The 21,585-nt window shown below is 45.3% G+C and overlaps 1 protein-coding gene across 3 annotated transcripts; it reads left to right on the forward strand.

Annotated features, from left to right (window-relative positions):
• The first annotated feature begins 1,410 nt into the window (after positions 1-1,410).
• On the forward strand, positions 1,411-21,279 carry ERO1A (endoplasmic reticulum oxidoreductase 1 alpha). 3 transcript variants are annotated; one of them, XM_072930585.1, is made up of 17 exons: positions 3,607-3,722; positions 6,315-6,442; positions 10,956-11,075; positions 11,769-11,852; positions 13,229-13,267; positions 13,847-13,923; positions 14,015-14,088; positions 14,727-14,847; positions 15,235-15,272; positions 16,093-16,104; positions 17,202-17,228; positions 17,394-17,486; positions 18,306-18,552; positions 19,466-19,535; positions 19,677-19,763; positions 20,038-20,171; positions 20,896-21,279. In XM_072930585.1, the coding sequence occupies exons 2-17, from the start codon at positions 6,428-6,430 to the stop codon at positions 20,954-20,956; spliced, it is 1,299 nt and encodes a 432-aa protein (XP_072786686.1). In that variant the 5' UTR covers positions 3,607-3,722; positions 6,315-6,427; the 3' UTR covers positions 20,957-21,279. The 3 variants fall into 3 exon arrangements, with proteins under 3 accessions (XP_072786684.1, XP_030131133.4, XP_072786686.1); XM_072930583.1 differs by lacking the exons at positions 3,607-3,722; positions 6,315-6,442 and adding an exon at positions 1,411-1,590; XM_030275273.4 differs by lacking the exon at positions 6,315-6,442 and having other exon boundaries at positions 3,568-3,722.
• The last annotated feature ends 306 nt before the right edge of the window (positions 21,280-21,585 follow it).

Here is a 21,585-nt window from a genome sequence, read left to right on the forward strand (position 1 = left end):
GCGAACCCAATGGGAAGAAATGATGATGTCTGACTCAATTCAGAAGGCTGAATGATTTCTTTATTATAACTATGCTAAAATACATTAATATACTATATAAAAAGGAAAATACTAAAACCACATACTACTTTCTCTAACTCAACTCTCCCTCTCCAGAGTCCAGCCGCAGGTGGATCGGATTGACCATCAGGCTCAAACAATCCTCACCAAAATCCAACCAAGCAATCACCCCAGGGAAACAATTCTCCAAACACATTCCACATAGGAAAAACAAGGAGCAGAAATAGAAATTGTTTTCTCTTTCATTTCTCGCTGTGCACTTGTATGAAAAATCCTGAGAGGGAGAGAAATGTGCTGCCACAGGCAGAGACCCCTTCCACTATCCCAGGCTGCTCCAAGCCCTGTCCAACTTGGCCTTGAAAACCTCTAGGATGGGGCAGCCCACAAAATAATAAGCTTTTGTAATTTAAACCTGCTTAATGATTTTGAGGAGAAAAAAATAAAGTATTGGTGATGAGATTATTGGCAGAAAACCACAATGGATAGTTCCAAACCACACCTCAGAGGGTGAATGAAGTAAATTTATTTTTTCCCTGATTTTCTCTCTCCAGTCATTGTGAAGGCAAAAAAATGAACCGTGATACAAATGTACCTAATGTTTGCCTGTCACTGTCAGGTAATTAATATGTGTGAATATTTATTAAAGTTGGCTTTGGTCTGGATTATTAGCATTGCTTTTCATCCTTAGTGGGGTGAAGTGTTTTTTCTTCTGTAAGGTGCACATCACTTTTATATTGGCACCTGCTCCTCCCTCCCTTTGTAGGTGGCAGTAACTTCCTGGGGGAGACAAAACAGCCCACGACATACTGGGGACCTTGAATGTGTTTTACTATTTTTAATAATAAAAATTTGGATCTGATCTTGATCTGTCAGCCCCTCGGGGCTGGGGTCTGCACCCCGAGCCCCCCGGTTCAGAGTGGGGCAGAGAGCCCTGTGTTCCTCCACTGTGTGACTGTGAAAAATGACCAGATAATATTGGTTTTTGCATTTATGTATTAGATTTTGCATGTTGTTAGAGACTATAAGTAAATTATTATTATTAAACTTGTTTATTATTACATTAATTTTAATTAATTAATTAATTATTATTATAATTGGTAAAAAGTAGCAATTATAACTCTTTTTAGCTGTTTGTTAATATAATCTATCAGTTTAAGTGTGCACTGTGTTGCTCATAGAAATAGTAGTGTAATGAATATAATATCTATGTATCACTTATGGAAATAATGTGATTAATGTATTGTTTTATATGTGAAAAGCCTTTTGTGTAACTAAAAACACTGTAAGGCCATCCACTGACCAACCTATCCAGGTGATAACTGTGACACAAACCAGAGCAATTAGAGAATACCATGTTTAATTTAATTTAATTTAATACCGAATCCTTATCAGAGGATGTGAAACAGCAGGATGGAGACACAAGAAGAAATAAAATACATTGACCTGACAGCCCAGGATGTCATGCAGATAAACCCGAGTGTGAAGCTGTCAAACAAAGGAGTTCCCAAAACATCAGAAAGTTGCAAGAAGGTTTGAATAATGCATGAAATTCATGAATATGCATGTGCTTCAGCAGTGTAACCACACAGTGTGTATGTACCCGTGCTGGGCAGCTCTGGGCCAGGAGCACCCCGGCGCTGGAAATATTCTCCTTCTTTTAGAAATGAAGAAATAGGATTGTAGAAAAATTTTTTTAAACCTGATAGATTATAAAGTATGTATTTGTCTATAAATTTTAAGGTAAGAAATATTAATTTACAAATGATATGGAATAGGATAGATATGGTTGAGACAGAAATAGGAGTAAGTTTTAAAGGATGGCCTTAAAGAAAAGTTAAATACTTTAGAAAAATAGAATTATGAAAGATACATTGTATTAAGATCCACAAAAATTAATTTTAAATGATTAGCTTTAAAACATTTACAGTATGGTGTGGTAAAAACTGATAGGCCAAGAAACGCTTATAGCATATTTTATAGTGTAATTAAGAAATATATAATATAATATAATATAATATAATATAATATAATATAATATAATATAATATAATATAATATAATATAATATAATATAATATAATATAATATAATATAATATAATATAATATAAACATCTATTATATATTACATATACATATGATATTATATATTATATATTACATATATAATATTATGTATATATTATATATAATATATACATATATAATGTTATATATGTAATATATATATCTATGTAATTTGTATATACATAGATATACATACTGGGATGATGTATTACATTACATTATATATGACATATTAATATATACATATTAATACATGTGTATATTATATATACATGTATATACATATTATATATACATATATAATAATATAGTGTACATATATTGTTAGTACTACATATCATTATAATATAATATAATGTAACATTATAATATAATATAATATAATATAATATAATATAATATAATATAATATAATATAATATAATATAATATAATATAATATATGTCTATTATATATTATATATACATATAGACATGTAATATTATATATTATCTATTACATATATAATATTATATATGTAATATATATACCTATGTAGTATGTATACAAATATATACATATTGGGATGATTTATTACATTACATTATATATGACATATTAATATAAACATATTAATACCTGTATATATTATATGCATATTATATATACATGTATACTAATATACATATTATATTATTATTGCTACATATAATGTAATGTAATGTAATGTAATGTAATATAATATAATATAATATAATATAATATAATATAATATAATATAATATAATATAATATAATATAATATAATATAATATAATATAATATAATATAACGTAATGTAATATAATATAACGTAATATAACGTTATATAACATAACGTATTATAACGTAATATAACGTAACATAACGTAACAACGTAACGTAACAATATAACGTAACATAACGTAACTTAATATAACAATATAACGTAGCAGAACATAATATAATGTAACATAACATGAATATTACAGTGTAACTAAGAAATCATGAGCTTCTGACCGTAATAGCGTGAATTGTAACACCTGCACTATCTCACCTTCAAACGGAACTAAGAATAGAAGGAAAGTTTTTAAAGCGAATGAGTCAAAAGACCGCAAAGCTCAGTCCGACGAGCCGTGTCGTTTATCACGGATGTGAGACGTGCTGCATGAGGCCGCCCCGCGCAGCTCCGTCCCGCTCCGTGCGGCTCCGTGCGACTCCGTCCCGCTCCGCGCGGCTCCGCGCCGCTCCGTGCGGCTCCGTGCCGCTCCGTGCCGCTCCGTGCCGCTCCGTGCGGCTCCGCGCCGCTCCGTGCGGCTCCGCGCGGCTCCGCGCGGCTCCGCGGGGCTCCGCGGGGCTCCGTGCCGCTCCGTGCGGCTCCGCGCCGCTCCGTGCGGCTCCGCGCGGCTCCGTGCGGCTCCGCGCGTCGCCGCCGGGGCCGCGCCCCGCTCGCACCGCCCCGCCCGGGGCGCGGCCCCGGCGGAGCGCAGAGCCCGAGCGCGGCCATGGCGGCGCGGATCGTCCCGCCGGCGCTGCTGGCGCTGCTGGCGCTGCCCGCCGCGCTGCCCCGCGGCGCCGAGCGCCGCTGCTTCTGCCAGGTGGGCTGCGGGGCTCGGCGTGGGAAGGGAGTGGAGCTGCTGGGGAGAGTGAGCAGGAGGGCTCGGAGATGCTCCGAGGGCTGCGGGAGCTTTCCTGTGTGGAAAGGCTGGGAGAGCTCAGAGCCCCTTGCAGGGCCTAAAGGGGCTCCAGGAGAGCTGGAGAGGGACTGGGGACAAGAATGGAGGGACAGGACACAGGGAATGGCTCCCACTGCCAGAGGGTAAGGCTGGACGGGATATTGGGAAGGAATTCCTCATGTGAGGATGGGAAGGCTCTGGCACAGGTGCCCAGAGCAGCTGTGGCTGCCCCTGGATCCCTGGAAGTGTCCCAGGCCAGGCTGGACAGGGCTTGGAGCAACCTTGGTGGAAGGTATCCCTGCAATGGCAGGGGTGGGACTGGATGAGCTTTGAAGTCCTTTCTCACCCAAACCATTCAGGGATTCTGTGATTCTCTTCCATGCCATCTTAACTGTATTCTCTCCCTGCTCCCATCAATAGAAGGGAGTGTTGCTGTTGGGGCAGGACAGGAATGAGAAGACTCACTCAGAAGGTTGTTGAGAGTAAAACTCCGATTTATTTAAAATATACTGCTCATTTATACAGAGCTTTGCAAAGGCTAAATTTATTGGTTTTGAAGTGAAAACAACCTACACTATTGGTGTAGAGTGCTTGATGCACAGTGATAGAACTTAACTATAAACAATGTGAGAACAAGAGAGATAAAGAATTATTTACATTCTCTCCAGTTCTTTCCCAGGAGTCTGCCTGGCTAGAAACTCTTAGTTTCTTTTCTTTGACTGAATCTGAGCCCCACAGGGGAGTGCTCCAACTTTTTCAGCATTTCTTCCCCAGCTACCCAGCTGCCTGTCCTGGGATGTTTCAGGGATATCATTGCTATCCCTGGCAGCTGCTCCATCCCCTCTCCTGCCTTGCTGTTCTCCCAGCTCTGCTGTCCAGGAGACAGCGTGGCTGCAGCAGGCTCCTGCCACCCTGCCCTGCCGTGCCCAGGTGGGAGCTGGGCTGCTCTGCTCCCTAAAACTCTTCCAGGGTTAATTCCTCTTGTTTGTGCCACTGTGAACTCAGTGCAGCTTCTGCTGAGGTACAGAAATGAGTGAATTGAGTACAGTAGACCAAGCATCTCGTCTGCTGTAGATCCAGGAAGAGATCACTCTGCAGTTCCTTCTGACACCACTTTGCACAAGCAAAGTGGCTGCCCCTGGATCCCTGGAAGTGTCCAAGGCCAGGTTGGATGGGGCTTGGAGCACCCTGGGATACAGAAAGGTGTCCTGCTATGGCAGGGGATGACATAAGATAGTTTTTGAGGTCCCCTGCAACCTGAATAATTCCTGTGATAAGCACATTTGCAAGATCAAGGAGTGAAGATGTCACAATGTCTTTAGTCCTTTATTTTGTTGCCTTTAAAAACAGGAAGCTTTTATAAAGGCTACTCTTGCTTGTATTAAATTTCTAGTCCTTAAGTGTGGGTCAGGAATTGAGAGTGGAGAAAGAAAACAAATGGAATTCCACTCTTGGCTTTGGCTTTGCCTTCTGGGGTGGCTGTTGACACTTTCAGCATCCTGTGGAAATGGTAAATAAAAGCTCTACTGATAAAAAATTGAAAAACATGCATTTAGATTGTGGATCTCTGCAGGGTTTTTCCTTGCAGCTTCCTTTGAATGTTGAGTCAGGAGTGTGGAATGAGATGAGGAGCTAAGCACTAACTGAACTGGCATTCTGGCATGGCAGTGACTGGCAGGCTCTTTTCCTTGGGCTGGAGGAGCTGCCCTGGTGCTCTGTGCACTGCTGGGTTGTTGCAACACACTTTTCATTCTGTGGAGCAGCCTGGTTTTTCCTACAAATATTTAAGGCAGGATTTTTTATTACCTTTAGGAAAAGGTGCCATGTAGGGCAGCATTTCTCACCCTCTCTAACCACCAAACCTTTTAAATCACACCCGAGGGCTGCCTCATCTTTTGGTTAAAAATAATCTGCTGATCTCCTTTTGCAGAGCTGGCCTGGTGGTTTTTATTTGCCACCAAAGAAAATACAGGGACTGCCTTAAACGATTTGGTTTGCCCTCCTTTGTTTAGCTCTTTGAAGGCCTGGTACAGCTCTTGGTTTTCCATGAGATGAAGAAGCCTCAATGTGAGTGACTGGAAGAGCTCTGACTTGTCTGCCAGCCTGTTCTGGGACAGGTGACAAGGGCCACTTTTGGGAGTGCTGCTCCAGCAATATTCCAAGTGCTGACTTCAGCAGGCTGTGATTCTGGAATGGGTGTTGCACTCCTGTCTGCCTGCACCCAGGGCAATGCCTCACCTGCTTTTTGTCACTGTTATTTTACCTCCCTTTCTTGGAGACCAAGCAGCCCTGAAACTTTTATTAGAAACATCCATCTGTTGCTACATACACTCATGTTTCAAATACTGTTTTCTGCTTCCCAGCCTCTGATTAACATTCCAATATCAAAATCCCCTCAAATTTTACAGGCAGCTCATCCCCCCCTGGAGATATTCCTGTTTGCATCACAGCTTTAGTCAGCCGTGGATGTCTGCTGTATATTCCTGGTAATTATTGTTCATTTGCTGTTTACAGGCTGATGCAGCTGCATTAAGGATGTGCTGCAGGTGTTTTGCAGACGGGGATTTTGTGAAAGTTTCCGGTCTGGCAGAGGGCTGGCTCCCTTTGGGAATGTTTCTGTGGGCAGGATGCTGTCATTAGGGGTGAGTCTGGCCATGGAGAGTTTCCTCCTTGGCACCTGGGCAGGTTCTTGTGTTCCTGTGGATTGGTGTTTGCTCGGCAGCCTCCAGGGCAGGAATTCATTCCTAGCACAGTTTCTATTTTTCTGAGAAAGAGGAACTCTCCTCTCTTCAGGAGGAGCTTCCAGGTGGAGAGAAGCAGATCTTTGGAGGTACATTCTGCCCCTCTGCTCTGCTCTGGTGAGATCCCTCCTGGAATTCTGTGTCCTTGCAGAAAGGAGGGACATGGAGCTGTTGGAGCAAGTCCAGAGGAACCACCAAGATGATCAGAGCAGCTCTCCTGTGAGGAAAGGCTGGGAGAGTTGGGATTGTTCAGCCTGGAGAAGAGAAAATTTCAGTGTGGCCTAATTGTGACCTTCCTGTACCTGAAGGGAGATGACAGGAAAGATGGAAAGAGAGGATTCACAAGGGATGGAGGGACAGGACACAGGGAATGGCTCCCACTGCCAGAGGGCAGCATTAGATGAGATATTGGGAAGGAATTCTTCCCTGTGAGGGTGGGAAGGCCCTGGCACAGGTGCCCAGGGTAGCTGTGGCTGCCCCTGGATCCTTGGAAGTGTCCCAGGCCAGGTTGGATGAGGCTTGGAGCAATCTGGGATGATGGAAGGTGTCCCCACCCATGGCCCTACCCAAGGGATGGTACTAACTGGTCTTTAGGCTCCCTTCCAACCCAAACCATTCTGGGATGCTGTGACAGCCCTTCAGGCCCTGTGGTTTGACCCCATCCCATGTGAGATTTGCTTCTGTGTGAGTTCTGGAAAACCTAATCCTTGTGTTCTGGGCAGAAGATGGGGATAAACCCCTGGAATGACAGATAATGCTCCAGGGCAGGTGCAGGAATGACTGTCCTCAGCTGGCTGCCAGCAACTTGCTCCAAGTGCAGTGGCAAGGATGAAAGGGAAATCATCTATAGAACCATAGAATATCCTGAGTTGGAAGGGACCCACAAGGATCATGGATGTCCAACTCCTTTGTGCCCCGAAACTTCTGCTGGGGGAACAGGGAAGGCATCTGCTCACCATCAGCCTGGGACTTGTCCAGAAGAGCAGGCAGTGCCAGGGAAGTTGGTACAGGCTAAACCAAACCCCTCAGCCTCTGTGGCATTCCCTTCCCTGTGCCCTGTTGTGGCCGTGGGGGGAGATGCAGGGAAAAGTTCTCCTGTGGTTTGGGTCACAGTGAGAAGAAATCCCAAAATCCACTGTGACACTCAGGGCAGCAGAAAGAGGTGGGAAGAGGAGGCTGGCATGGAAGGGAAGGAGGCTGAAGCAGAGGCCAAGCCCAGGGATTGCAGAGTCCCTGCTGTTCCCAGCAGTGAGGTGGAGGTTGGATTTTGGGATTGCAGCATTTCACCCTGGGAGCTTACTCAGCACCCAGAGCTGCTCCTGCTGCTCCCTTGCCTCTCTTCCCAGTGGGACAGCCCAGCCCTGCCCCTCAGCCTCCTGTCAGCTTCTCACACCCAGGGCAGTGGAGGAAAACCCCTCAGCTGGGTGATTCAGGGTGCCAGCAAGCTCATGGCACGTGTTGGGGACTGGATCCATCCCTGGTTTGTCTCACACAGCTGCTCTCCTTGGCACAGGCTGAGGATGTAGGTAAATATTTTGTTTGTGGGGTGGGAGGAAGTGTTTTGAGGTACCACCCACTGGAGGGCACGTTTGATACAGAGCTCAGCTGCTCTGGCAGCAGGAGGTGAAGTCCCAGACCAAGTGAGGGATGAAAAATGGGTTCTGGGGCTCATGGAGCAAGAGGGAACCTCTGAAATGAAGACAAATCCTGCCAAATGATCTGACACTGCCACTTCCCTGAGCCTTGAAGTGGCTCAGCTTCAAGCTGTTTGCTGGGGGCATCACTGGAGCTTTCACCAGGGCTCTGAGGAGCCTCAGCTCTGGATGTTCTTGGTGCTACTTCTCTTCTGTGCTCCTTTGGCTGTGAGCTTTGCTAGGCTGGGCTCACACAGGCTGGGGAAATTGCCCATTTCTGCCCAGTCTGACTGAAATCCTTGGAGGAAGAAAGATTGAGCAGATGTGAATTTTTCCCAGCACCTTTCCCTTTGCCCCTTGCCCCCACAGGTGTGTTCAGGGTGACCCTGAGGCTGATCCCACCAATAAAGTGCTATTTGGAGAGCTCCAAAGCACAACCCCCATCCAGTCCTAAGGATTTTGGGAACATCTGCAGTGCTTCCCTGGTGGGGTAAAGCACAGACAACAGCTCCTGGTGGAAGAAGTAGTACAGTGATATTATCCACATTAATATATTTATTTCCAGCTCCTCTTGCACTGTTGGTCTGTTTTCTGACATCTTTTCCTACTACTAGAAGACAAAGTTAGGTTACAAGGTTGCAGCTGAAGCCCCAAGCTCAGATCTTTCAGTGTATAACTTTCATGTCTTGTGTATAGTTTTATGCAATGTTCAGCCTGCAAACTGAATGATTTAATTGCAAACTGAATGATTTAATTGCAGGCTATGCAAACCAAATAAAATTAAGTCCACGTGAGCTGCTGTCATCTCTTTTGGCTTGACAAGAGAAAAAGTGATGTTAGTTTTGCATCTCTGGGTTATATTCAGGATGAAGTTGGTTCTGGCTCGAATTGGTCACCAGACATAACAAATCCAGACCTGGCCCAAGTGATACTTCCAGTGGTGGGGCTGGTGGGAGCTCCAATGTTCCCACTTTTGCAGGGATGTCGTTCCTTTGGAGTGACATCTTTGTCAAGCATGGATAGAGAGAGCAGCTGAAGATTGTCCCCAGATCTTTTTTTAGGTCACTTTTAGACCCAACCTTTAAACTTCCTGCCTTTAAGGATGCCAAGATTTCAGGAAATAAAAATGTGGCTGGTTGGTGGCTTGCTGTGTTTTATTGTTTTGATGTGTTTTTTTTTTTTTTTTAATGTCTATATAAAATTTGCAACAGCTTTAAATTGGGTAACTGGATTAGCAAATTGCTACTGTTTGCTTTTACAAGGGTGATTCAGGTTAGTTGAAATCTTAAATCACTGTTAATCTTCATTACTGTGCAAGATGCAGACAGAATTCAGTAAATGTGTGAGGGTGACACACCGAGTTTCAGTGTAAACACTTAAAATATGAGTGAGCCTCCAAATCATGCTGCCTCAACAAAACAGAGTTATTCCAGTGAGGTAGGGAATTCTGGCTATTTTTTCCCCCACCTCCCCATTTCATGTGACTCTGTGCTCCTTTTCTGCCATCCTCCTCTCAGCTCCACTTCCATGGTGGTAAATATAATTTTACTGAAGTTGTTGTGTAGCTCTTGCTGAATTGTGAGGAGCAGCTGAGGGAGCTGGGAAGGGTCTGGAGCCCCAGGAGAGGCTGAGGGAGCTGGGAAGGGGCTGGAGAGTTCCTGAGGGAGCTGGGAAGGGGCTCAGCCTGGAGCAAAGGAGGCTCAGGGGGACCTTGTGGCTCTGCACAGCTCCTGCCAGGAGGGGACAGACAGGAGGGTCGGGCTGTGCTCCAGGGAACAGGGACAGGAGCAGAGGAAATGGCCTCAAGTTGTAGCAGAGGAGGTTTAAATTGGATATTAGGGAAAATTCCTTCATGGAAAGGGTTGTCCAGCCCTGGCACAGCTGCCCAGGACAGTGCTGGAGTCCCCATTCCTGGAGGGATTTAAAAGCTGTGTGGATGTGGCACCTGGGGACATGGTCAGTGCTGGGGGAGTAGTTGAACTCAGTGATCTTTTCTAACCTGAATGATTCCAGGATTCTCTGATTTCCCCAAGGACTCACTGTGGGTGTGGGGGAAGCAAAACTACTTCTCTGTTGAGCAACTTTGTCATTTGCCAGTAATGGATGTGTCAGGAAACCACAGCTGAATTTGAATTTGCACTACTTCTTTCTTTGGGTTGTTTGTTTTTGTTTTTGTTTTTTTTTTTTCTTTCTTCTTCAGGGCTTGCACAAAGCCTGTTGAGTTGTTCTGTATGATGCAAGAAGGATCCATCAGATGTAGAACAGATGTTTTCATGCCAAATGGCTCTCTGAGGCCAGCAGAGGGACTGCTGCAGTTAGTCACAGAATCATGGCATGGTTTGGGATGGAAAGGACCTTAAATCCCATCCCATTCCACCCCCTGCCATGGGCAGGGACAACTTCCTCTATCCCAGGCTGCTCCAAGCCCCAGTGTCCAACCTGGCCTTGGACATTTCCAGGTATCCAGAGGCACCCTCTGCCAGGGCCTCACACCCTCCCAGGCAGGAATTCCTTCCCAATCTCCCATCCATCCCTGTCCTCTGGCAGTGGGAAGCCATTCCCTGTGTCCTGTCCTTCTATCCCTTGTAAATCAGGAGGGAGCCTGAGCTGGCAGCTCATGCCTCACTGCAGCCATATCCATTCTGCTTAAACTTAGGGAAAATGAAATAAAAGAATGAATTATTGTCTGCAACGTTAACAAAGTCCTGGCAGTTGTTTATATATGATTTCTTATTTTTGATTGGTTGATTGTGATTTTATTGGTTTTTCTTCTCCCCCAGGTTACTGGTTATTTAGATGACTGCACCTGTGATGTAGAAACCATCGATGCCTTCAACAACTACAAACTTTTTCCTAGACTGAATGAACTCCTGCAAAGTGACTATTTTAGATACTACAAGGTCATTTTCTCTTACAATAATTGTATTTATTTCTGTGCTGCTGTGTTTTTTTAATCTCCTGTGAACTTGTTGATGATTTTTTTAAAATCACACACCTGCATTTTGACCCTGATCCTTTAAGGGTGCAGTCATTTGGACCCTTCTGTTATGAGGAGAATCTTAATAAGATGCAGTGTACTTTCAAGAGGATTTCAAAGATATTTTCTTATATTTTTTTTCCCTCTTAAGCAACACATTAATGAGAGGACTTCCTTTGGTGAGCTGTGATTTAAAGATGCTGATGAACAGTGATCCATAATGAGAGGATTTCAAATGGAAAACCTGCATTAGTTCCAGGTTCAGTGATGGCTGTTGCTGCCAGACATTCCATGGATTGGATTCCATGAGGTGGATTCTGCCCCCATTCAGTCAGATTCCCTTTATGCCCCTCTCTTCCAAACCCACCACATCTTGTTAAATGTTAATTGTTTTGGAAGAATGATACTTGATAACAACTCACAGAAGAGAAAAATTGGGATTTGTTAAAGAAGCTCATGTCCTTTCCCCTTCCAGGGGTGGGATTTGTAACAAATACTGAGACTGGTCCGAATGAAGCCTGGAATCCTGGAATTCCAGAATGGTTTCATCCAGTCCCTCCCCTGCCATGGGCAGGGACACCTTCCTCTACTGAACAGGGTGATGTGTTATTTGCAGGTAAACCTACAGAAACCTTGTCCCTTTTGGGAGGACAACAGCCACTGTGGAATGAGAGACTGTGCTGTACAGCCCTGCTCCTCTGTAAGTACCAAATCCTTTTTTTTTTTACATATATTTGTTTTTATTTAACTTTGGTAGACTAAGAGGAAACAGCTGACAACTGACTGAATCTTGTTATTTTAGTTAAAGCAAATCTGTGGCCCTGATGGATCTTTCATGGCTGGTGGCCATAAGAAAAGCCAAAATACTGAATTCTGAAAGTTTCAAGACAGGCTGAGGTTTTAACAGCTGACCTCTGCAAACAGTCAAAACCTTCTCCAGGTCCTTTGTTTATTTTTTCTGTTAGTAAGTAGATTTTCGGGCAAATCCATTATTGTTTTTGTGTTAATTGACAGAATTTGACCCTGTTGCCCATGAGCTGCACTGTGATTTAGTTTTGGCTGGTGAATTTGACTCAGAGCTTTGCAGCCCTTTGCTTGTAGGGGAAATGGCTCTTTCAGCATCCTATTTCCAAGGGCACTCTTGTCCCTGTACCCTGGACAAAAGGGTTTTGTTCCCCCAGCTGTAAGAAAACACCCTGACTGCAGATGTCTGCCCAAAAGAAGGGGGTGAGGTGAGGGAATCACAACCTGGTGGCCCCTTTGGGGACATTTCATGTTTTGGTGTTGACAGCCAGCACAGACTCTCTTACTCCCTCACTCTTGGGTTCTAAAATGGAATGATGATTTTTTTTTTTCACCTCAAAATAACCCTAAATGTTGTTTAAATACTTTTTCTTCCTTAAAAAAAAAATCTATTTTTGGTAGTGATTATGAGTAATGTGATGGAGTTATGTTACAATTACCTAAGTTTTAGCTGAAAGTTGTTCTTATTTTAAGAACTGACTGTCCCTGCTCTTCTTAATTATTTTAATTTGGGTCCATTTCATCCTGAAATCAATAAAAATAACTCCTATTGCTTATTTTTTTCTTGTTGCTATCACAGTATTTTCTCCTGTAGCAGTGGTTCTATTGCCTTCCTACTCCTGGAGAAAATGGAAGTTGAGGAGAATTTTGGGGCTGGTTGTGTGGGGCTGATATTCCACGATGGAATGGTCAGAGGGAAGTTTGGAATCTCAGGTGCCAGGAAGGTGATGCCAGACCTGGAGTGACCAGAAGCAGCTCCAGCTCCTCTGGAGTTTGTTTGGCTTCCCCAAATTCCTGCTTGGATAAGCAAAGCAGAACCTGATGTAGCAGCTGTGGAAAGCTGCAGACCTTTGGAGAAGAGGAATCTTGCAACAAAAAAAATCAAAATAAACCACTAGGAATGTTGCTTCCCCTTGGTCTGGGGAGGGATGAGGAGTTGTGGTCACCTTCTCACCTCTGGCAGCTGTGGTGACACCCCAAACCTTTCCCAAAAATGGGGTTGAGAGGTCTCATCAGCCCCACGTGTGGCACATGCTTTGTTTTGTCTTTCAGGATGAAGTCCCTGATGGAATCAGAGCTGGAAGTTACAAGGTGGGTGTGGGTGAGCACAGAAGGATGAGGTTTATTTTGTAGTCCAGTTTTGTGCCGTAGAAGTGACAAGGTTGGAAAAGACCTGTAAAAAGGAAACAAAATACATGCAATAATACAAAAGAAAAACCACTGACAGAGTCCAAATACAATCTGACACCCTTTTTGGTCAGGGTGTTGGTAGCAGTCCAAATTGGAATGGCTGCAGTCCTCCTGGAAATCCAGCAGAAAAAGCTGAGTCTGGTGTCCCAAAAAGCCAGATTATATCCAGTTAGGAATGCTTGGTTCCTCCCTCAGGGTGGAGCATCTCACAATGGGATGCTGTAACTTTTATCAGTCACACAGTGACATTCAGTAGCCATTATCAGCAGATGTCTCCCCAGAGGGAGAATTGGTTGTGGAAGAGATAAGGAAAAACTGCCCACTTAACAGAAGACAGCTGCCATACAGATGGCAAATGGAATACATCTTGTCTTGCAATCTGGGACACTGTGTTAATAGTGCATTGAAGGCTACATTAAAACACAAAAAAATTTCCTTTTTAACCCTCATCCCTCCCCACCCCTTTGCTGTCCAACCCAGTACTCAGAAGAGGCCAATAACCTGGCTGAGCAATGTGAAGAAGCCAAGAGGCTCGGAGCTGTTGATGACTCTTTGAGGTTTGACTTCTTTTGCCATAATCCCTCCTTGCCCTGAAGGAAAGCTGGGATCAGAGCCCTCTCTGAGAGTTTTCCCCCACGTTTTTTGCAGCAAGGAAACACGGCAGGCAGTGCTGCAGTGGGCACAGCACGACGACTCCTCGGACAGCTTCTGTGAGGCTGATGGTATGGGCACCTGGGAGGGCTGCCAAGGCTTGCAGTGGGATTTAAGCACTTCTGCAGAACTTTAAATCATGGAATAGTTTGGGTTGGAAGCTTAAAGCCCATCTTATTCCACCCCCTGCCATGGCAGGGACACCTTGTTGCTCCAAGCCCTGTCCAACCTGGCCTTGGACACTTCCAGGGATCCAGGGGCAGCCACAGCTTTTCTGGGCACCCTGTGCCAGAGCCTGCCCACCCTCCCAGACAGGAATTCCTTCCCAAAATCCCATCTAACCCTGCCCTCTGACACTGGGAAGCCATTCGCTGTTTCCTACCCCTGCAATTCCCAAGTGAGAGCTCCTCTCCCACTTCATGTAGCCTCTTCAGATCCTGAAATGTTGCTGTGAGGGCTCCACAAAACCTCCTCTTCTCCAGGCTGGAGAGCCCCAATTCCAGGCCATCAAAACAACATTTCTGCTCCTTGCCACCCCCCTGACCTCAGTATTTTGAAAATAATACACAAATATTTCTGATAAATCTTCCTTGCTGCTCTGGGCCTTGCTGTGTTTAGCAAGGTGGGGCAGAGGTGGCTGGATCAGCCTTGGAAAATGTCATTTTCCCTGAGAAAATCGTTGTCCCTGAGGCAGCACTGTGCTCCACAGACATCCATTCTCCTGATGCTGAGTACGTGGATTTGCTCCTGAATCCAGAACGTTACACTGGCTACAAGGGGCCGGATGCCTGGAAAATTTGGAACAGTATTTATGAAGAAAACTGCTTCAAGTAGGTGCTTTGGGGGGGGCAGTTCCACAAGCCTGAGAGTGCTGATTAGTGCAGAGGGGCAGAAATGAATCCTCATCCTCCTGCCTTTGCTCCAGTGCCTGTGCAGGGTGGGATACACCAGGGACAAGTCATGTGGCTATCCCAAAAGAAGACATTTGAGTTTTCCTGCCTGTTTTTAATAAAAAAAGAAGAAAGCACCACCAAAACCCACATTTTGCTCTATCTTTTCCCTTCCTGAGCAAAGCTAAAGCATGGAAGTGGATTTTAGATCCCCTCAGGCTGTTTGACTGCAGAAGTAGCTACTTCTGCTCTGCTCTGTTTGTGCACACAAGAGACAGTAACTTATTTACATATCTTACTTAAATGATTTTTTTTCTCCCCTCCTAGGCCTCAGAATGTAAAAAGACCTTTGGCATCTGGCAGAGGTGAGTCATTTATTTATCTCACTAAGTAGGTTAGTAGTGAACTGATCCCAGCTCCAGGAGCAGTAAATGTTCTCTGGGCTCCTTCTCCTGCTGGATCAGAAAAATCTTGTAGCTCTTGACCAAGTGTAGAATTTTGTGGCACCTGGAAGTGGGTTTTTCTAGCATCCATTGTGGAAAAAGAATGTCTGATCTTCCAGCCCTGGAAAAAAGGTGAGATTTGGAGGGACTGGGAGCAGGGCTGACCCCTGAGCTCTCCCTGGGTCTGAACTTGGCAGTGCCAAAGCCCCTGTGATGGATGGATGAGAACCTGGCTGGGATCCTCCGTGGGATCCCCCCAGGAGGAGCAGCTCTGCCCTAGAGCCAAGGCCAGGCAGTGTCAGTGAGAGCAGGGAAGGGGTTTGGAAACTGAGAACATCATCAACCTCCTGCAGCACCCTCTGTCACCATCTCCTCATTTCCCCCTAAATTATGGAGGTGTTTATCCCCCTTCTGTGACCCCGGTGTGAAGGAGTGGCTCTTCTCCTGCTGAAGGAGATGTACCATGTCCCTGCAAATATCAGGTTTTACTTCCTTAGCAAATATTGATCCCTCCTGCACTGGTCAGGTTACTCAGCACCGTTGCTCATCCGGTGTCCTCAGTGCTGCACTTGGGGTTTCTGTGTTCAGAACATTTCCAAACCTCCCTGGAGAGGATCCTTCTCTCGTCAGAGCAGATGAGCAGAGCAGTGCTTGTGCTTTGGAGCTTAAATTTGGTTGTGTGTAATGTTTTTATCCTCTTTTTCTCTCTCTCCCTCCACCACTTGTGCTTTTTTCCCCCCAGGAGATGATGGAGGTGAGTGGCACTGTTTGTTTTTACTGATAAGAGAAACAAGTGGGGTGTCCTCATCCTGCTGCCACAGGCTCTGCCATTAGACAGTGCACCTGGTTAGCAAAATTATCCATCAGGCAAACCAGGAATTAGAGTCATGGCATCATAGGAAATCCTGAGTGGGATCACAAAGATCAGAGTCCCTGCACAGACACCCCAACAACCCCACCCTGGGATCCCTGTGAGTGGTGTCCAAACACTCCTGGCAGCCCTGGGGCTGTGCCCATTTTTGGGTAGCCTGGGCAGTGCCCAGCACCTCTGGAGGAGGAATCTTTCCCTGAGATCCAACCTAAACTTCCCCTGGCACAGCTCCAGCCCTTCCCTGGGCCCTGTCCCTGCTCAGCAGAGTGAAGAGGAGATCCCTGTGAGCTCCCTGTCCCAGCCCATCCTCATGTGAAGAGCTTAAAAAGTCCATCAGCACTTTTTTAACAGCACAAGTCCAGTCTGAAGGCAGTCACTCAAGTGTGAGAAGCCTTTGGGAGCAGGAATTGTCCTGGGTTTTTTTCAGTGCCTATTACTGGGAAAGCTTTGAACAGACTCATAAGGAGCTGTAGGAGCTGAGTGCCCAACTCCCTCAGGCCCTGGGAAGGGCTGTTCCCTGGAGTTTTCCATTCCCCACAGCATCTTCTTGTCTCCAAACCATTCCCAAATCCTGATTTCCACATCACTTCCATGCACAGAGCAGGGACAGTGAAACCCTGACCTGTGGGATTCTACACACTCGGTTGCACCCTGTGGTTTTTTGGATGGTTGGTTTGTTTGTTTTATAAAAATATCCCTCTCCCTACTCTGCCCAGAAGGGGAAAGCAATCCCTGATCCTTGTTTTTCCCAGCCCCCTGGGGAAAAACCCACGTGCTGTTTTGAGCTGCTGCCATGCCGTGTTAGAGAAGCATCAGTCACAAGACTGGGCAGGAGAACTCTTTTTATGCTCTTTTAATGCTCCTTTCCCAATTTCTGCAAACTGGAGTGGGCAGAGGGTCCTCTGGGGCCAGCCTGGAGGTGGATTCAGTGCACCAGGCTTGGGCTGGACCCTCACTGATGTGTTTTCCTTTCTTTCCAGGGCACACGTTTTACAAGTGGCTCAAAGGTAATCCTTGCTCTGAACGTGGTTGCTCCTCCTGGGATGGACAGGAAATGGGAAATGCTGGGATTAGTGGCCACTCTCAGTGGGATTAGATTCCTGCTCCACAGGCAGGAGGATTGAAAATCCAGTGGATGCTTTCAGTGTCTTAAACTGCCCTTTTCATTGCAGGGGTCTGTGTGGAGAAAAGAGCTTTCTACAGGCTCATCTCTGGTCTCCACGCCAGCATCAACATCCACCTGAGTGCCAGGTACCTCCTGCAAGGTAAATCCTCCTTCCTGCCCCAGCTTTCCTGCCTCACTCCAAAGCTGACACTTCCATGGCTCTGCTAAATGCTGCTTGGAGCCTGTTCCAGCAGGACTCAGGCCTGTTAGATTTAACTAAATAATTGTATTTAAGTGTCTACAGCCCACTTGGGCCTCCCCTGGGTGTGAGTCAGGCCAGGCTGGAGTTGGGAGATGGGATAATGTGGGAAACATCACAGGCAAGAGATGATCTGGGGCTGTAGCATCAGCTTGGTATGACTTTTACACCTTCCACTATGTATTTTATAGAATAATCTTAAATATAAGGTAAAATGAGCAACTGAAATATTCTTTGTGGGTTTGAAAATGGAAAACAGAGGCCAGTTTCCTCCATTCTTGTTTTTCCATATCACCAGGAATTCTCCTAAGGTGTCCCTATTTGTCAGGAAGTTTCAGGAATTACCTGAAAAAAGTCTGCTGGAGTTTTGTGTTTGTGGGGTTTGAATTGAGTTACAATCATGCCTCCCTTGAACAATTTTCAGGCAAAATTTCTTCACTGGAAGGGTTGTCAGGCACTGGAAGGGGCTTCCCAGAGAAGTGGTGGGATCAGCATCCCTGGAGGTTCAAGGAATGACTGGATGTGGCACTCAGAGGTTGGACTCAGTCAAAGGCTGATCTTGGGGAGGTCTTTTCCAGCCTCAATGATTCCATAGTGTTGGGTCAGTGACTTGGAAAAGCTGGGATCTGCCTGCCTGGAATTCACCAATTCCCTGGAGGGAGGAGGTGAACCAGAACCAAACTCCTCACCTCATTCCTTTGGGATTTGTTTCTGCCTCAGATTCGTGGTCGGAGAAGAAATGGGGCCCCAACGTCACGGAGTTCCAGCAGAGGTTTGATGAAGTCCTCACCGGTGGGGAAGGGCCCAGAAGACTCAAAAACCTTTATTTTCTGTACCTGATTGAGCTGAGGGCCCTCTCCAAAGTGCTGCCCTTCTTTGAGCGCCCATCTTTCCAGCTGTACACCGGGAATCAGAGCCAGGATGCAGAGATGAAACACCTGCTGCTGGAAATTCTCCATCTGGCCAAGTAATTGCACTCAGTGCCTGGGGACAGTGGCTCTGCCACCACCTCTCAGTGTGCTTAACCTGACATGTAAAGCTCCCAGAAAGGCAGGTTCTGGGTTCTTCCTGGATTTGTGCAGTAGAATCATAGAAACATGGAATGTTTGGGTTGGTTTGGGTTGGAAAAGACCTTTTTAAAGGTCATCTTGTCCAGCCCCCTTGCCATGAGCAGGGACATGAAACCAGTAGGGTAGTTTTTCTGGGAGCATATTAATAATATCTGTATGCAAATTGCAGAATTTAGGTAATTAGTCCCACAGTTTAATTAGTCCCACAGTTTAATAGTCTCTGCTGCCTTTTGGATTTAGCAGAATTGAATTTAATAACTGCCTACGTGTCAGCCCTAAAATTGGCTACCTGTGTGACTCATCTGTGGGATACCAGGCCTGGCTTCGTGTTTGCAACTAGAAAAACATCCTAAATATATTGATAACAGAGATTTGGGCTGTTGGATGGAGTTTGGAGTAAAAGGAGTGGAAGATACCGGAACCAGACAGAAATGGGTGTCTCCTAAAGTGATCAATGTTTGATTTATCTCGTCACTCTCCTGTGCTTCTGTCTGTCAGCACTGAAATTGCTTAAAAGCCATCAAGCAATTGCTGAAAATGTCTCCAAAGTGAGATGCCAGCTCAGATTGGAAGAGAAAATACAATCAAATACAAATTGGAGTACAATCAATACAAATTTGAAGAGAAAATAGAAGGGTGGTTTGGGTTGGAAGGGACCTTAAATAATCTCATTCCATTCCTTGGGATTGGATGTCAGATTAAAACACCCCTGGAGATGTCCAGTGGCCCCCACCTCTGTTTATGCCCACTCCTGACTGCAGCCATACAACCAAGGGGGGCAGAAATCAAACTCTTATCATTCCCTTCCAGGTCCTTCCCGCTGCATTTTGATGAAAACTCCTTCTTTGCAGGGAATAAAGAGGAAGCTGCTAAACTGAAGGTAATTTCTGCCAAAGACCCCTCTGCAGGAGGCTTTTCCTACCTCAGTCCCACTGAATTCCAGGATTAATTCAGATTAATACCTGGAAGGAGCCCTAATTAGTGCACAACCATGACCAACATGAATGTTTTTTTCCTCCAGGAGGAATTTAGGCTGCACTTTAAGAATATTTCCAAGATCATGGACTGTGTTGGCTGCTTCAAGTGTCGGCTGTGGGGGAAGTTGCAGGTGAGGTTTGTCAGCAAGATCTGGGAGCTCTGGGGCTGGGACTGGTCCTTGGATACCAAAGAGCTCCTGGATACAGCTCAGGGCTGCTGATTCCTCCCCTGTGCAGGCAGCAGGAAGCAGCTGCTCAGCCTGGGAAACTGGGATAAGGCAGGAGAGGGGAGGGGGTGCAGAGCCTGGCTTGGGTGAAATCCTCTTGCCCCGTTCAGAGGATGTTGCTCAGGTGGAGGGAGGTTGGAATGCTGCTGTTCAAGGATCCTCTTTGATCCCTGCACAGACACAGGGCTTGGGCACAGCACTGAAGATCCTCTTCTCAGAGAACCTCATCGAGAAGATTCCTGAGAGTGGCCCTTCCTATGGATTCCAGCTGACCAGACAAGAAATTGTGGCCTTATTTAATGCCTTTGGAAGGTGAGTTTGAGACTTTCCCCTCTATTTCTGCATAAACTGCTGTGTTCCATCCAGTCTGAGCTCTAATTTCAGTCAGTTCTCAGCAGTTTTGGTGGGGACTCTTGCTCTGGTCACAGTCTGATAGCAGGTGTTGGTATGGAGTACAACAGTTGGAATGAATTGAAATATTCTTTGTACTCTGCATTTCTGTAAGGAATTCAAGGAAGCATTTATGCTAAGATACAAAGAATTTCATCATTTTTAAGGGACTGTGTGAGTCTGCCCTTGGAGCACACTGTCCCAGGCAGGGGCTGCTGTCCTTGGGCCTCTCCCCCAGTTCATTCCCAGGTCATGGTGGCATTTAACAGGAATCCATCAGTCCAGCCTCTCTGGATGAGGAGTTTTTGTCAGAAAAGGAGGATAAGGAGGCCTTTGGGAGGGGATTTCAGGACACTCTGATTATACATGAGCTCTTTGTGATCTTGGGGACCAGGAGTTTCTGGCAAACAGGTTTTTCCAAGGATGAGTTCCTTAACATCCTATTCCAGTGTTTGCTTTAAAAATAGGCAGGGGAATAGTGAAGGGCCTGGTCGTAAACTCAACCTAATTTAGCTGCAATTCCAAATCTTCTCTTTCCAAGAGCTGCTTGAAGCTTTGCTGGATACAGCCCCTTTCTCCCAGATTTTAAATAATTCACTACATGAATGTTGCTGTAACATTTCCCTTTTGCTTTCCTTGCACACAGGGTTTCAACCAGCGTGAAAGAACTGGAAAACTTTAGGAATATCTTACAAAACATGAGATGAATTCAGTGGAGAAAGAGATTTGAGGACAAGAACCATCATTCCACCACTCTGACTTAAAAACATGGAAACCACTTGCTGGGCCTCCTGTCCCATGATTGTCTGTAACCTGCTGAGGAGATATTTTGTACAAGGGGAAAAAAAAGATATTTTTTTGTATAGAAGTGGGGGCTATACGTAAATTTTATTTTATATATTGGAAGATCATTTGGAATAACTCTTTGAACTCTTGCTGTGCTATTTGGATGGATCAGACCCATGGCCTTGCCTTTGGAAGCTGGAGGCAGGGCAAGAACTGTGCCATTGAATAAATTTGGGGGAAATTCCTTATCTGCTCCATCATTCCAACCAGCCCCTCACTCACAGTGTGGTTACACCAACTTCCTGCTGCATAAAAAAACAACTTCAAGGGAAGTCTTTTTTTTTTTTTAAATTTATTTCAACAGAGTAGTGCTTGGTTACAGTTTAGTGAAGAACAAATAGGTACATTCATTGGCCACAGCTCCTGGGGCAGCAGCTGCTGCCCACCTGCAAAGCCAGAACACGGTTAAACCATACCAAAAATAAAACCAAACCAAAAAACACCCACAAAAAAAACCCCAAAAGAAAGTTTAATGAAAGGCAACTATGCA

Source organism: Taeniopygia guttata, chromosome 5, assembly GCF_048771995.1.
Source record: "Taeniopygia guttata chromosome 5, bTaeGut7.mat, whole genome shotgun sequence".
Taxonomy (NCBI): Eukaryota; Metazoa; Chordata; class Aves; order Passeriformes; family Estrildidae; genus Taeniopygia; species Taeniopygia guttata.

Bases quoted from the DNA above. Each gene is read 5' to 3' on its own strand.
- ERO1A (XM_072930583.1), top strand. From the start codon at position 1,471: ATGGAGACACAAGAAGAAATAAAATACATTGACCTGACAGCCCAGGAT. The intron at 1,591-10,955 runs GTTTGAATAATG...CTTCTCCCCCAG, and splicing joins CATCAGAAAGTTGCAAGAAG to GTTACTGGTTATTTAGATGA. The intron at 14,089-14,726 runs GTATGGGCACCT...TGTGCTCCACAG, and splicing joins CAGCTTCTGTGAGGCTGATG to ACATCCATTCTCCTGATGCT.